The sequence below is a fragment of the Typopeltis vanoorti genome, chromosome 13 (assembly GCF_054136105.1).
Source record: "Typopeltis vanoorti isolate ZY-2024b chromosome 13, IOZ_Tvanoo_1.0, whole genome shotgun sequence".
NCBI lineage: Eukaryota > Metazoa > Arthropoda > Arachnida > Uropygi > Thelyphonidae > Typopeltis > Typopeltis vanoorti.
The window spans coordinates 117612762-117625586 of record NC_143561.1 but is presented as its reverse complement, the minus strand read 5'-3'; the positions used below and the strand labels follow the sequence as shown (position 1 = coordinate 117625586).

Below are 12825 nucleotides of genomic sequence, written 5' to 3'. Positions count from 1 at the left end.
GCCTGAATAATAATAATAATAATAATAATAATGAGTAATAAGTTTAAGCCACAACTGATATAAGGTAAAGATCAGAGTTAACAGGGCATAATATCTTCTTTGTCTTTGTTTGAGTTCTTACAAACTCGCTCTCAATAAGTAGTTTAACTGATGCAGTTGTAAATCAAATAAATCTGTTAGATTACAGTGTGAGCTATAGTAAGAAAGCAAAAGCATAAAGTAAAGTAAGAAAGAGATATAACTGAAGGGTGCAGATAAAGACAAAAAGGATTTAACAGCCTTTAGCATGACAAGGTGAGGTGAGATTGAGTTTCCAGGTCTGGAAACCAGCAATGTTTGGTTCTTGGTACCTGAATTTCTGTTGGGCTTCTTCTTCTTTTTTTTTTTTTTTTTTTGTGTGTGTGTGTGTGGCTCTATTTCTGAAAGAATGATATATTGGTTTCAAGAGACTTTAAAATGTCAGATTAGCTCTCATGGGCCACAAACTAGAGGCATTTGGTTCTGGTACCCACATTCCTTGTGCTGGCTCTTTTGATAATGATGTGGCTACATCTGTTTCTGAAGGAGTGATGTGTTGGCTTCATTCATTTTAAAATGACAGGTTATCTTTTGAGGCCATAAGTGTTTGATTCTAGGTGCCCACATTTATGCTTTTCAAGTCACTAAAACTAATGTTTTACCCCATCAGATACAGATGCAGTCACACCAATTACCAAAAAAAGCAAATACCAGAAATTAAGGTACCAAGAACCCAAACACTTCTGGAACTAGAGCTAATCTGATTTTAAGTTAATAAAACCAACCAATATGTCACCCTTCAGAAAAAAAGTGAACACCAGAAATGCGAGTATCAAGGTTTAAAGGTAATGTGTTTTTCATTTTTGGTAATTTCTTTCTGGTACTGTTATGTTTTTTTTTTCTTCCCCATTGTGGCTCAGTTTTTTTTTTTTTTTATCAAAAAACTTTCCATTATGCTGCAGCAAAGCCAGCTAATAGTTATATTAGCTGGCTTTGCGCAGCATCATGCAAAGAAAAGGTGATTGCTATTTCTTCAGGAATAATGGTTACCATTATTATTATTAACATCAGATCTCCATGGAGTCAAAAGACTTAACATGGGATGTATGCATTCACACACAAAGCTTATAACCATGCTTTAAACTCATTCAATGGACAACATTCACCATATTCTCAGGTAATGCATTTCACTCACCAACTCTCCATGAAAAGAACTTGCTCGTCACTCATTTGTTCCCACTCTTCATATGCAGTTTCCATGGATTGCCTTTGTTTAACCACTTTCTCCTTTCTCTGAAAAATTCCTTCCACATAATTTCTGAATTGATAACAAACCCCAAACCTTGGTGTTTGGGGTTTGTTTATCAATTCTGAAAATCTTGTTCACAAGATTTTCACAACTGATTCCCTTAATCTGTCTTCAATTCCCACATCCAAAAGACCAGGTTTACATCTTAGTCAGTTTTCTCTGGACTCATTTGAATATATACCCTCATCACCATGAAAGGCAGTTGATAACAGCAGTATTCTCTGTGCTTTTTCAGAATGGGTTCGTTAAAGATTGGTTATGTTTTACCAACTTACTCATGTACTATAACAACATGATGAATGAAATGCACACAGACATGTATATACAGTGGGTTTAGATCAGGTCTCAATCCACATGAGACCTGATAAAGGCCTTATGCAATGTATTCATAACCTCTTTATTACTGCACATTAAGGTTTTTTGTATCATTGCCATAATCTGATGTGATAACTTCACAATTTGTGCAATGTAACCTCTGAACTTCACATCCTCATCCAGAACACCCCCCCCAGGTCTCATGTTTCTTCAACCTGCTCCAGATTTTCCCCACCAAGAGTATACTTTGCATCCCACTGTTGCCCACTAAATTTCAGAAACTCACATTTTGTGACACTGAACTGATAATTCTACTTGCCTGTCTACTCATGCCATCTATTCAGGTCCATCTGTAATGCCACAACGTCTATTTGATTCCTCACCAATTTTGCATCATCTGCAAACAGTTGCATATCTCCAGTTAAACCTGTCACAATATCATTAATATAAAAGTTGAACAACAATAATCCCAACGCAGAACTTGCAGCACACCTCAATAACTATCCCCTTTGGGAATACCACACCTCTGTATACAACTTGCTGATACCAACTTGACAGATAGTCACAGCTCCAACTCAATCTAGCATCCAATCTCATCTGCTCTAATTTAGTTAACAACTTGTTGGGCAATCTATCAAAAGCCTTTGGAAAATCTAAGAATACTACTGTATATGCATCTCCATGTGCAATTCATCACTTTGTTATAGTACATGAGTAAGTTGGTAAAAAATAACCATTTTTTTAAAAAAAAAACAATGCCGACATGCACAGAGAATATCATTGTTATCAACCACCTTCTGTATCTTAGCTCCCACGAACCTCTCCAACACCTTAACTATAACTCCAGATCAGTCCATAATTTGTTAGCCTTATCACCATGTTTGTGAAGTTAAACTATTTTAGCATCCTTCCACTCCTTTGAGACAGACTGTTACAGGATCCTTTTTAAGCAGGTAGGCCAAAGCTGATGCTAACTTCCTGGAACATGCCCTTATGACACATGATGATATGTTGTCAATTCATATTGCACTGTTTATATATTCTTATTATTATTATTACCCCAAGACCTCATGAAGTCAAAGACTCATCTGGGAGATCCTTTTATCCCACACACAGCTCATCATACCATGTCTTAAACACACTCAAACTCCTTGCAGACACCACATTCTCAGGCAAGGCATTCCAATCATTTATAACTCTGTACGAAAAAAACCTGCTTCTCACTCCCTATACTCACACCCTCTTTATACAGTTTCCAGGAATGACCTCTGGTTCTTCCCCAATCTTCCACTATTTTCTGTAGAACTTCTCCAGCATTGATCCTATAACAACCTCTTACTAACTTGTAGGTATCTATCATATCTCCCCACTCTTCCTCCTGTCCACCAAACTCTGCAAATTACATCTTCTCAATCTTTCCTCATACTCGACATTCCAGAGGTTAGAAACTAACTATTGTAATCACTTAGTCAGTCGACTTTGGACCCTTTCCAACATCTCTTCGTCCTTCTGACCAAATCTGACCAAAACCAGGTGACCAAATCTGGGCACAATAGTCCATGTGTGGCCTAATCAAAGCCTTATACAATGGAACAAGAATCTCCCTACTTCTACAAGACAGTGTCCTCCGCATCATTCCCAGAAGCCTTTGTGTTGTCTTCACAATTTTGGCTATGTGTCCCCCTAAATTTCAGATCCTTATCCACTATCACCCCCTAGTTTTCCTCCACCTCCAACAATATATCCTCATCAAGCATAAATTCTGCATCCCATCTTTGTTTTCCAAATTTTAAAACCTTACATTTTGCAACATTGAACTCGCATCCCCATTTCCGTGCCCAATCACTCAATTTATTCAAGTCTTCTTGTAGGGCCACAACATCTTCTCTACTCGTCATGGTTCGTCCCAACTTTGCATCATCCGAAAACAACTGAATATCTCCATCCAAATCTTCACCAATATCATTAATATAGATAAAACAGACCCCTGAGGCACTCCACTAGTGACTTTCCTTTTCCTGGATATTGCTCCCCCATACACAACTTGTTGATACCTATCAGATAGCCAGTCTCCAATCCAGTGCACTAATCTAATATCCAACCCCATCTGCTCTAGTTTGACTGTCAACTTTTCATGAGGTAATCTATCAAAAGCCTTTGCAAAATCCAAGTATATTATTGTGTATCCTTCTCCTCTGTCCAAGGAAGCAACCACTTTATTTTAATACATAAGTAGATTACTAAAACATGACCTCCCTTTAGCAAATCCATGCTGTCCATCAAAGATAATACCATTGTTATCAACCCAACTCTGGATCCTAGTTCTCACAAGCTTCTCCAACAACTTAACCACAACACCTGACACACAGATAGGCCTATAGTTTGATGCCTGAGTTCAATCACCTCCTTTATGAAGTGGCACAATCTTGCCCTCCTTCCACTCCTTAGGAACTTAACCGAGTGCAAGACTCATATTAAAAAAATATGTCAAGGCAGGTGTCGACTCCATGGCACATTCCTTCAGAATACGTCGTGATATATTATCAAGTCCCACAGCCTTATTAACATCTAGTTTGCTCAACTCCCCATACACCTCTTGCTCACTTACAGTCAGTCTCTCCTCCCCATCATCAACTGCTCTCAATCTCTCCATGAAGTCACATTCACAAGATTGAAAGACCTTTATGAACTGCTCATTAAGCATCTCCACCACACATTCTGCAACAGCTGTCTTTATATCATTTTCTCCAATCAATGACATCCTTCCACGATCATTCTTTCTTTTGCTACATATCGAAAGAACTCCTTAGGATTCTTTTTTGGCTTCATTAGCAAACTGCTGTTCATACCTCACTTTAGCTACCCTCACCAACCAAGCCTTGCCTGGTCTTTGTAAATTACATGGAATTGGTTATTTCCACTTCTCTTATGCTTCCTCCACAATGCCCTTTTTCTCTGTATCGCATGCTTAATCTCTTTATTCATCCATCTCACACCTACCTTATTTAATCTTCTCACCCTTGGAATACAATTAAACATTGCATCTACTAGTTTTTGAAAATCCCCCAAGCTGCATTGATCACTTTTCCAGCTAACTCCTCATTCCATGCTACACCTACAAACTGTCTCCTGAGCTCTTCATAATCACCCCCATCCTCACAGTTTCACATATACCCTTTTCTCACAGAGGTCCTCACACTGCTGGCAACCACCCAGGTAATCACCTCATGGTCACTCTCACCAATTGGTGGATGATTTGACACCTCATTTATAATTACATCCTCTGATGAGATGACCAAATCCAACACCCTCAATCCTCGCGTGCCTTCTGTTACATACTGTCTGAGGAAGTTATCCCTCAAAAACTCAAGAAACTCATTTTGTTTACTTCCAGTTGCTATCTCATCATTTCAGTCTATATTGCCATAATTAAAATTGCCCATAATGATCACCCTTTTCTTATTAGCTTTTCTAATTTGATCATACATTTCATTATCACCACCATCCACATTACCTGGTCTATAACAACATCCAACCAAGTATTTGATTCCATTCATCTCTATCTCACACCATACTGCCTCAAAACACTGGCACTATTCCCCCCTTGCATCTCTACTTTGTATGGACATAACTCTTTCTCTATCATCAATAGCATATATGGGGAGTTAATAATCATATAGCTTATTAACTCCCATATACTTCGTGTCACTCACCAGTAAGCCTTCTATCATTTTATTCTTTACACTTCAGCTTCTGATTTCACACTAAGGATGAAAGAAATGATGAATTGACTGAACGCATCAACTATGTCAACCACTTTCATCCATTTCAAATCAAGCCAAGAAAATTCCTAGGCAAATTAGAAAATTCCAATTTGTTGTCCTTACCAAATGAGTCATCTTTCCTGTCCTGCTCTTTATACAAATAATTATTATCATTATTCATCTTGTGTGGTCTCAACAGTGTTGCCTTTTTCCAGATTTCATTCTTAATCCCTTCCACTGACAATACTACTTTATTCAGCCTTTTGACCTTTGGAATACATTCACATATTGATGCTGTTAAGTATCTCTTTGTCAGTTGCCAAGCAAAATTATTTCTTTTCTGCTCAACTTTCCTTCCATGCTATAACTCAAGCTGCTCCTAAGCTTCTAATAATCACCAGCCTTGTAATTCCCTGTATAGCTTTTCTTATAGAAGTCTTGATGTGGCTAGCCACAACTCAGGGGATCGTTTTGATCATTCTTACCAACTGGAATGAAGTGCAATACCCCACTAACCATCACATCTTTTGATGAAATCATCAAATCTAAAATTACTCTCGTTCCTCACCTGCCTAAGACAATTGTCTCTCAAAATCTCATTTTCCTTATTCTAAAATGATATCTCTTCATTCCCTATATCACCATAATTATAATGACTCATAATAATCAATCACCATTGACTTCTTCATTCACCAAGTTGTTTATACATTTCTTCATCACTGCCCTCCACATTCCCTGGTCTACAGCAACATCCAACTAAATATCTCTTCCTGTTAATCTACACCCCACACTACACTGCTTCAAAACCATTGCTACTATTTCTCTCTTTTATGTCTATCTTATGTGGACATAATTTCCTTGCTGATGATAGCAGGGAAATATTAGCATCCATTTCTATTCCTGTCAGGATATCATCCTCATTCAACCATGTTTCAGTTATTCCTACAATTTTTGGAATAAACTTAATCAGTGAAACAATTTCATCTCTCCCAAATGCTCCTGGCATTTGTAAATAAACACAGTGGTTCACTTTTAGGTGAACTGCTGTGTTTCCCCACCACACCTACACAATCACCTTCATAGCCACTTACCCCCTATATCTATTCAGACCTAACTACCCCTTCAAATCCCAGACCTTCTAATTCCCATGCTGAAAATCTTCATACTTACATTTACAACTACTACTGATGTCCACTCTCTATGCCATGTCCCCATGTCCATTCCAATTCTCTTCATTTCTCTGTTCCTCTTGCATTCCCATTCTCTCTTCGTCTCTCATTACTGCTACTATTTCCATTCATAAACACTTCAGTTCACACTGTTCCACTCTCATGATCTTCAATTCACTTATTACTGAAAAATATAGTGTTAAACTAGACATGTAATGAAAGTCTGCATTGCACCACATCTATCACAAATCTGAAATTATTAAAAGTTTTTTTTTTGTTGTTTTGACTAATATAAGCAATGTAAAACAGTCATCCACAAGCTATTTTGTCAGAGCTTACGTAAAATAAGATACATTATGCTGTAATATACGACAGTCCTGTTTCGTTTCGAACACAATATCTGATCTTTCTGGGAATTGTTTTCCGTGGATCTTGAACTCAGTTTCCAACATTGTTGCTCGTTAGTTCTGTTTTGGTGTTTTGCTATGAATCATAAACTGTTTATTAATTTATTTTATTTTAGTGTCGTTAATATAAAAATTAAAAGTAAAGGTACTGTTGCTCCAGTGAAAAGAAAAAGATGCGTAAACCTATATATTGCATACTAAGAAAACATTTTTAAATTTAGTGGCAGCATTTCCTACTAGGACGTTTTTTGAAGAAGTAGCATGAATTACAGAAGTTTGCAACACTTGCATACGAGTATGATCTCTTGCTTGCATCACTCATCATTCCTTCTAGCAACAGTTTCTCCAGTGAACTTACACCAAAGCCATTCAATTGCAATCTGTTACTTTTGTACAAATTCATTCTCTCTAATGTATGCCATAAATCTATAAAATGTACTCCCTTCTCCTCGCACAGCTCTGCCAGTATACCTTTCATCATTCCCACTCACCACCTCAAATTGTCATACTTCAGCAACACAGTGACAATCTTTCCTACAACATTCTTATCTTTCACTCTCATTAGTAACCTCCTGATATCCGTTCTTACATTTTCCTAAAATCCAACCAAATTATCTGTTCCTACAACCATCACTAGTTCTCTTCTTTGTTTACTCCTCATATCGAATCCATGAATTATCCTGCTAATTCCCACTCCTGGGAAGCAGTCCTTGTAGACTCTCTAATGTTATTATTGATGAGTCCACTGAAGAGCTTCTAGATATGACTGTGGGCCTGTAGAACTGCTTTGGCAATCTGTTGAACTTTGATGGAGCAGAGCTTTTCTATAGGGTTATTGTTCATTTTCTGTAAAGCAGCAACAATTGCTGGACAAGAATAGATATGGGCAGGTGTTAGTTCGATCCCTAGACAGTTCGTGCATGTTTCATAGCTTCTAGTACGTCCAGATGAATTTTCATGCCTTTAAAATGTTCCGTCCTTAGCCTGGTGATTGTGGTTATTTCTCTATTTTCATTTATTTCACTGATTTCATGCTGCTTCTTGATAGTTTGTTTTACAAATCTTATTTTTGCATCAGTTAGTGATAGTGGATGTAATTTTTTAGGTAAGTATCTTGCTTCTTTGGCTAGAGTGTCTGCTCTCTTCAATATTTGCCTTCAATATTTACATGAGCTGGTATTCATTGCAGTGTACAGTTCTTATTTTTCAAATTTAAAGTTGTTAGTTGTTCATGAATTTCCTATGTGAGTTTTGTTTTTCCATTTTTTAATGCTTCAAGTGCAGATTTTGAGTCACTGTAGATAGTTATTCCTTCTGTAATATTTATTACTGGATTAGAGAGATAGAACTTGAGAGCTGCTTGTATGGCTGTGAATTCACAAGTGAAGTTTGAAGCTATTTTGCCAGCTGTGGTTTTGATTTTTATTTCCTCACCTCCAGGTAGAGTTATAAAAACCCCTGCTCCTCCTTGGTTGAATGCTTTATCAGATGATCCATCAGTGTAGGCAATGAAATGGTTTATATTATTTAAGTGGTGTATAATGTCAAGTCCTTTTCTTTTATTTACATGCTGTGAATCCATTTTCGAACATGGTTCCAGCAGATTTAAGTTAATCATTGTGTTTTTTGGTAATTTAGTGGAAAAGAATGGCTCTTTGCTTATTTCAATGGACTGGTGCTCGAAGTCTCTCTGTTTTCTAATTTCATGATCACATTGTAAAGTGGATGATCTCTTTAGTCTAGATTTTCTGGTCCAGGCATCGAAAGTCCTAAGTGAGATGTGATCCTATTGTTCGCTCCTGATTCTGTCAGTGAACTTAACTGCGGAGAATTTTCTTCTGTCTTCTAGTGTGTGAAGCCCATTCTTGTTGAGCTTTTAAATTATTCGTGGATGAGACTGCATCTATAATAATTTTTGCAGCTCTTGATTGTACTCTGTCATGCTTTTTTTTTTTTTTTTTGAGATAGTGGAAGCTGGAGCCCCGATTGTTGAGGCATATTCCACAGTGGGTCGTATGAGTGCTGTATATGTAGTTTTGAGTGTCTTTGGTTTTGCACCCCACTTAGTTCCACAAAGCCTTTTGATGATATTTAATTTTTTTAAGAGCTTTATTAGATATATTTTGTAAAATCGGTTGTAAATCTTAGTTCAGTCTAGGATTAGGCCTAAGTATTTGGGAGACTGTATTATATATTTTGATATGGGGGGTGTAATTGTGTCTATTTTTTTCTATCAATGGAGAAGGTACAAAGTTTTGTTTTTTCTTGGTTTATCTGTAATTTGAGTTCCTTTGCCCATCTTTCTAAGCCTTTTATTGATTTATTTTGGCCTTTTTCAGATTGTTGAGAATTACTGCTTGAGTGCCAGATTGCTATATCATCTGCATAGCATGCTATTTTTGTGTCATTATTACATGAGGATGAATATTGTTCATATAGATGAGAAATAGGGACAGGCTTAGAACAGAACCTCGTGGGACTCCAGCCCAAGTTCGATGTATGTTGGAAGAAGTTCCATTAACTTTTACTTTCATTTTTCTTCCTTTCATGAAATCTGAAATCCACATTAATGCATTCCCCCCCCCTTATTCCAGTATCGTATGCAATTTTTATTAACTTTTGTCTCCACACAATCGAAGGCAGCTGTAAGACCTAAGAAAATTGTTGTTGTCTTCTTTGGTGGTTTTTCTTGAAAGCCATCTATGATTGACTGGCAAAGATAAAATATTGATCTTCTGTACAGTGCTGGGACCTGTATGCTGTTCGGTAGAAGTTAATCTTCTTATTTTCTAAGAGCCAATTCAAAAGTCTAGTATGTATTATTCTTTCGTTTAGTTTGCAGAGTACTAGTCAAAGCTATTGGTCTGTAGCTTTTACAGTCACTAGGTTTTTGTTAAGTTTCAGTAAGGGTATAATGACTGATGTTTTCCAGATTTTTTGCAGTTTACCTGTATTCCAGGAAGTGTTAAATATCTTCTGAAGTTGGGTTTGGACTTTTATTCCCATGTTTTTAATCATATGTCCAAAGATAAGATCTATACTGGCTGATTTGTCAGGGCCAATTTGACTAATTGCGGTTTCTAATTCTATCATTGTGAGGTCCTGAGCAAAGATATCTCAGAAGGATAGGTTCTGGATTGTGTTAGCAGATGTTTTGCAATTTTCCTAGACCTTTTGTCTTCGTTGTTGTATTGCAGTTTGCTTACTTTTGAGTAATGTTTAGCTAGTATATTTGCCATCTGTTTGTTTGTTGCTGCTGTATTAATTCCCGAGAGATTATGTCTGAAGAGTGATCAGTATCCGGAAGTGTTGTGTTGTTTAATAATCTGATGATATTCCAGTGTTGTGAGTCTTTTCTTGGATCTAGTTTGTTGCAGAATTCTTCCCACTTTTCTTGTTTGCAGTTTGAAATTTCATCTTCAATTTTTTTAGTTAATGCTATTAACTTCTTTCTGTTTTCTTCTGTATTACTTTAACTATTTGTTGATAATATCTCTTTCAGTGATATTATTTCCAAAATGGAACCCAGTTGTTTTTCCTGAGTCCTCTGGAATTGAATTTTTTCCAGCTCTTTTTATGTTGTTACTTAATTCTAGTAGTTGCTGATCAAGTTCTTTACTAATGGGTGTGCCAGTGCAATATGTTTCTAATGGTTGTGTGTATTTGGGCCAATTTTCTTTTCTGAAGTTCCAAGATTTCTTTTTCTTACTCTCTAATTCACCATACCTATAATAGTGGCATCTCCATTTACTGCTATTCTCAAGTCATTTTTCACTTCTTCTTCTCTACTTTCCTTATCCTATCATTTTGCACTCTTTCATTCCTTTCCACCAAATGTTTAATATCACTCTGAATATTCCTCATTTCATTTCTCATCTTGAACAACTCATTCTTGAAATCTTGAATTCTGGTAATTTCACTGTTTCCCTTAGTCTCACTCCCTCTCGTCCCACCACTCCTTTCTTACAATTCCTCATTTCTACTTTCTTTCACTTACTTGTCACTTATTTTCATTCATGCATTCATTCATGGATTCTCTCACTTCCACAGTCTCAATGTGCTTTTGTTCTATTATTCTTGGTCTTTTGCACCATACATTTATACTTACTTTCATTCCTTCAGTCAATTCTACATCCTGATAATTTGTAGTCCAACAAAATATCTTATATTCTACAAATTCATACCATTTTTCCTCTCCTGTTCAGGCTCACATTTTACCATGCATATATGTTGCACTCACAGCATCAAACCAACCTTGAAAAATATACATCATTAATAACATTTGATCTTCATGCTGCACAATATGCTGATCTTGTTTGTACCACAATTTTGTTTTGCTCAAGTGAAGCTTCAAAATTCAGTATTAAAAAAAGTCAGTAACAAACCCACAAAACACAACAATCACAGTTACACTACAGTATCAAAAATAAAAAACAATATCTCATGAAAATGCAATCAGTATCAACAATTACTACACAAAATAGTGCTTATCTTTTTCTGGAGCTCTTTACTAAATAAGAGTATATATTTATTATTATTATACTTATAAATAAACAGACTGAAGAATTAAGCTGGACTCCTGCACAGTGAATAAATACTACTAACAATGAATAAAAGAACCAAATCTTGGAGATCCATTGGCAAATCTTGAAGAAAACATTGACTGATTTAGCCAGAGAGACATATGGTGAGAATGTCTATATAGACAGAAAAATCAGAACTACATGGTGTACTTGGCAAGTTATGCAGTCAGCAGAAGAAAAGTAGAAAGCACATTAAAAATTCCTGTTAATTCATTCAGCATGCACACTTAGAGGATACAGAGTAAAATGTAAGAAAGCTAGGCACTGTCTAAATCTAGTGAAACAGAAGTCATGGGAAGATTTGGTAAACACACAGAAAATAAATATCAGGAAGGTGGCAAAATATTCTAGAGGCTATTGAAAAAGTTTAGAAATGGAGGAAAGAGTACTATAAAAGCAATCAAAGATAATAAAGGTGACAATGAAGATAAAGACTTTGAAAAATTGCTAAATGAAACATGCAGTGTCAGCACAGTAAGAAACATTCAACAGGAATGCAATCAGGTATATATATATCCATACTTGAAGTAGAAAAAGTCATCAAAAATCTGAATTGCAGAAAAGCAGATGGATTTATTTGACCATAAATGTTCAAATATGGAAATATAAAAGTTTTACAGTTACAGTATCTAATTATAAAAAGGAATATAAAACTAAATGTGAAAATTTACAGAGGTATTTCCCACCTAAGTGTTTCTCTCCTGGTAAGATTTTGGCAGATATACTTGAGAAAGGGCAAAAAAATTTGTGGAAGAGAAGACTGAAAAACATGCATTTAGAACAAACTGCCAGGATCAGATTTTCACTTTAAGATATATAGTTGAGAATAAATGAGAATACAGCAAGTATCTTTATAAAATATTAATACCAGAAAATACATTTAATATTTTTATTGTAAAAGTTTTGGCTAAATTTCATAGTTATTCTCAATATAGTCATAGGAAAACTCAAAAAAGAACAATTTAATTGAAAACACATGATGTGCTTTCTATATTGCACATTATGTGCAATACTGGCTGCAGGAGAATAGCTCCAGCTGCATTAATAGATATTCAAAATAAATTACAATAAATTGATTTAATTAATTATTTTTAAATTATAAACAAAATTTAATTACAAATATGGAACTGGTAATTAGCTTACAGAATTAACAACGCACACAAAGGATATTAATTAAAGGCAACTTTAATGAATAACTTCAATATTTCGGCAACGTCACGTTGCCATCTTCAGGAGCATAAAAATATGGTATGTGCAAGC

The 12825-nt window shown here is 35.8% G+C and overlaps 1 protein-coding gene across 7 annotated transcripts in view; it reads right to left on the bottom strand.

Annotated features, from left to right (window-relative positions):
- Positions 1 to 12825, bottom strand: part of LOC150100493 (thiamine transporter 1-like) — a 344253-nt gene that overhangs the window by 68822 nt on the left and 262606 nt on the right. Inside the window, exon 10 of one of the 7 annotated variants that reach the window (XM_090402460.1) lies at positions 6652 to 6759. The exons of the other annotated variants lie outside the window; for them this stretch is intronic. Within the exon in view, the coding sequence (XP_090258586.1) occupies positions 6757 to 6759 (3 nt within the window). The 3' untranslated portion in view covers positions 6652 to 6756. Of the gene's footprint in view, positions 1 to 6651; positions 6760 to 12825 lie in introns of those variants that run through there. 7 annotated transcript variants of the gene reach the window in all.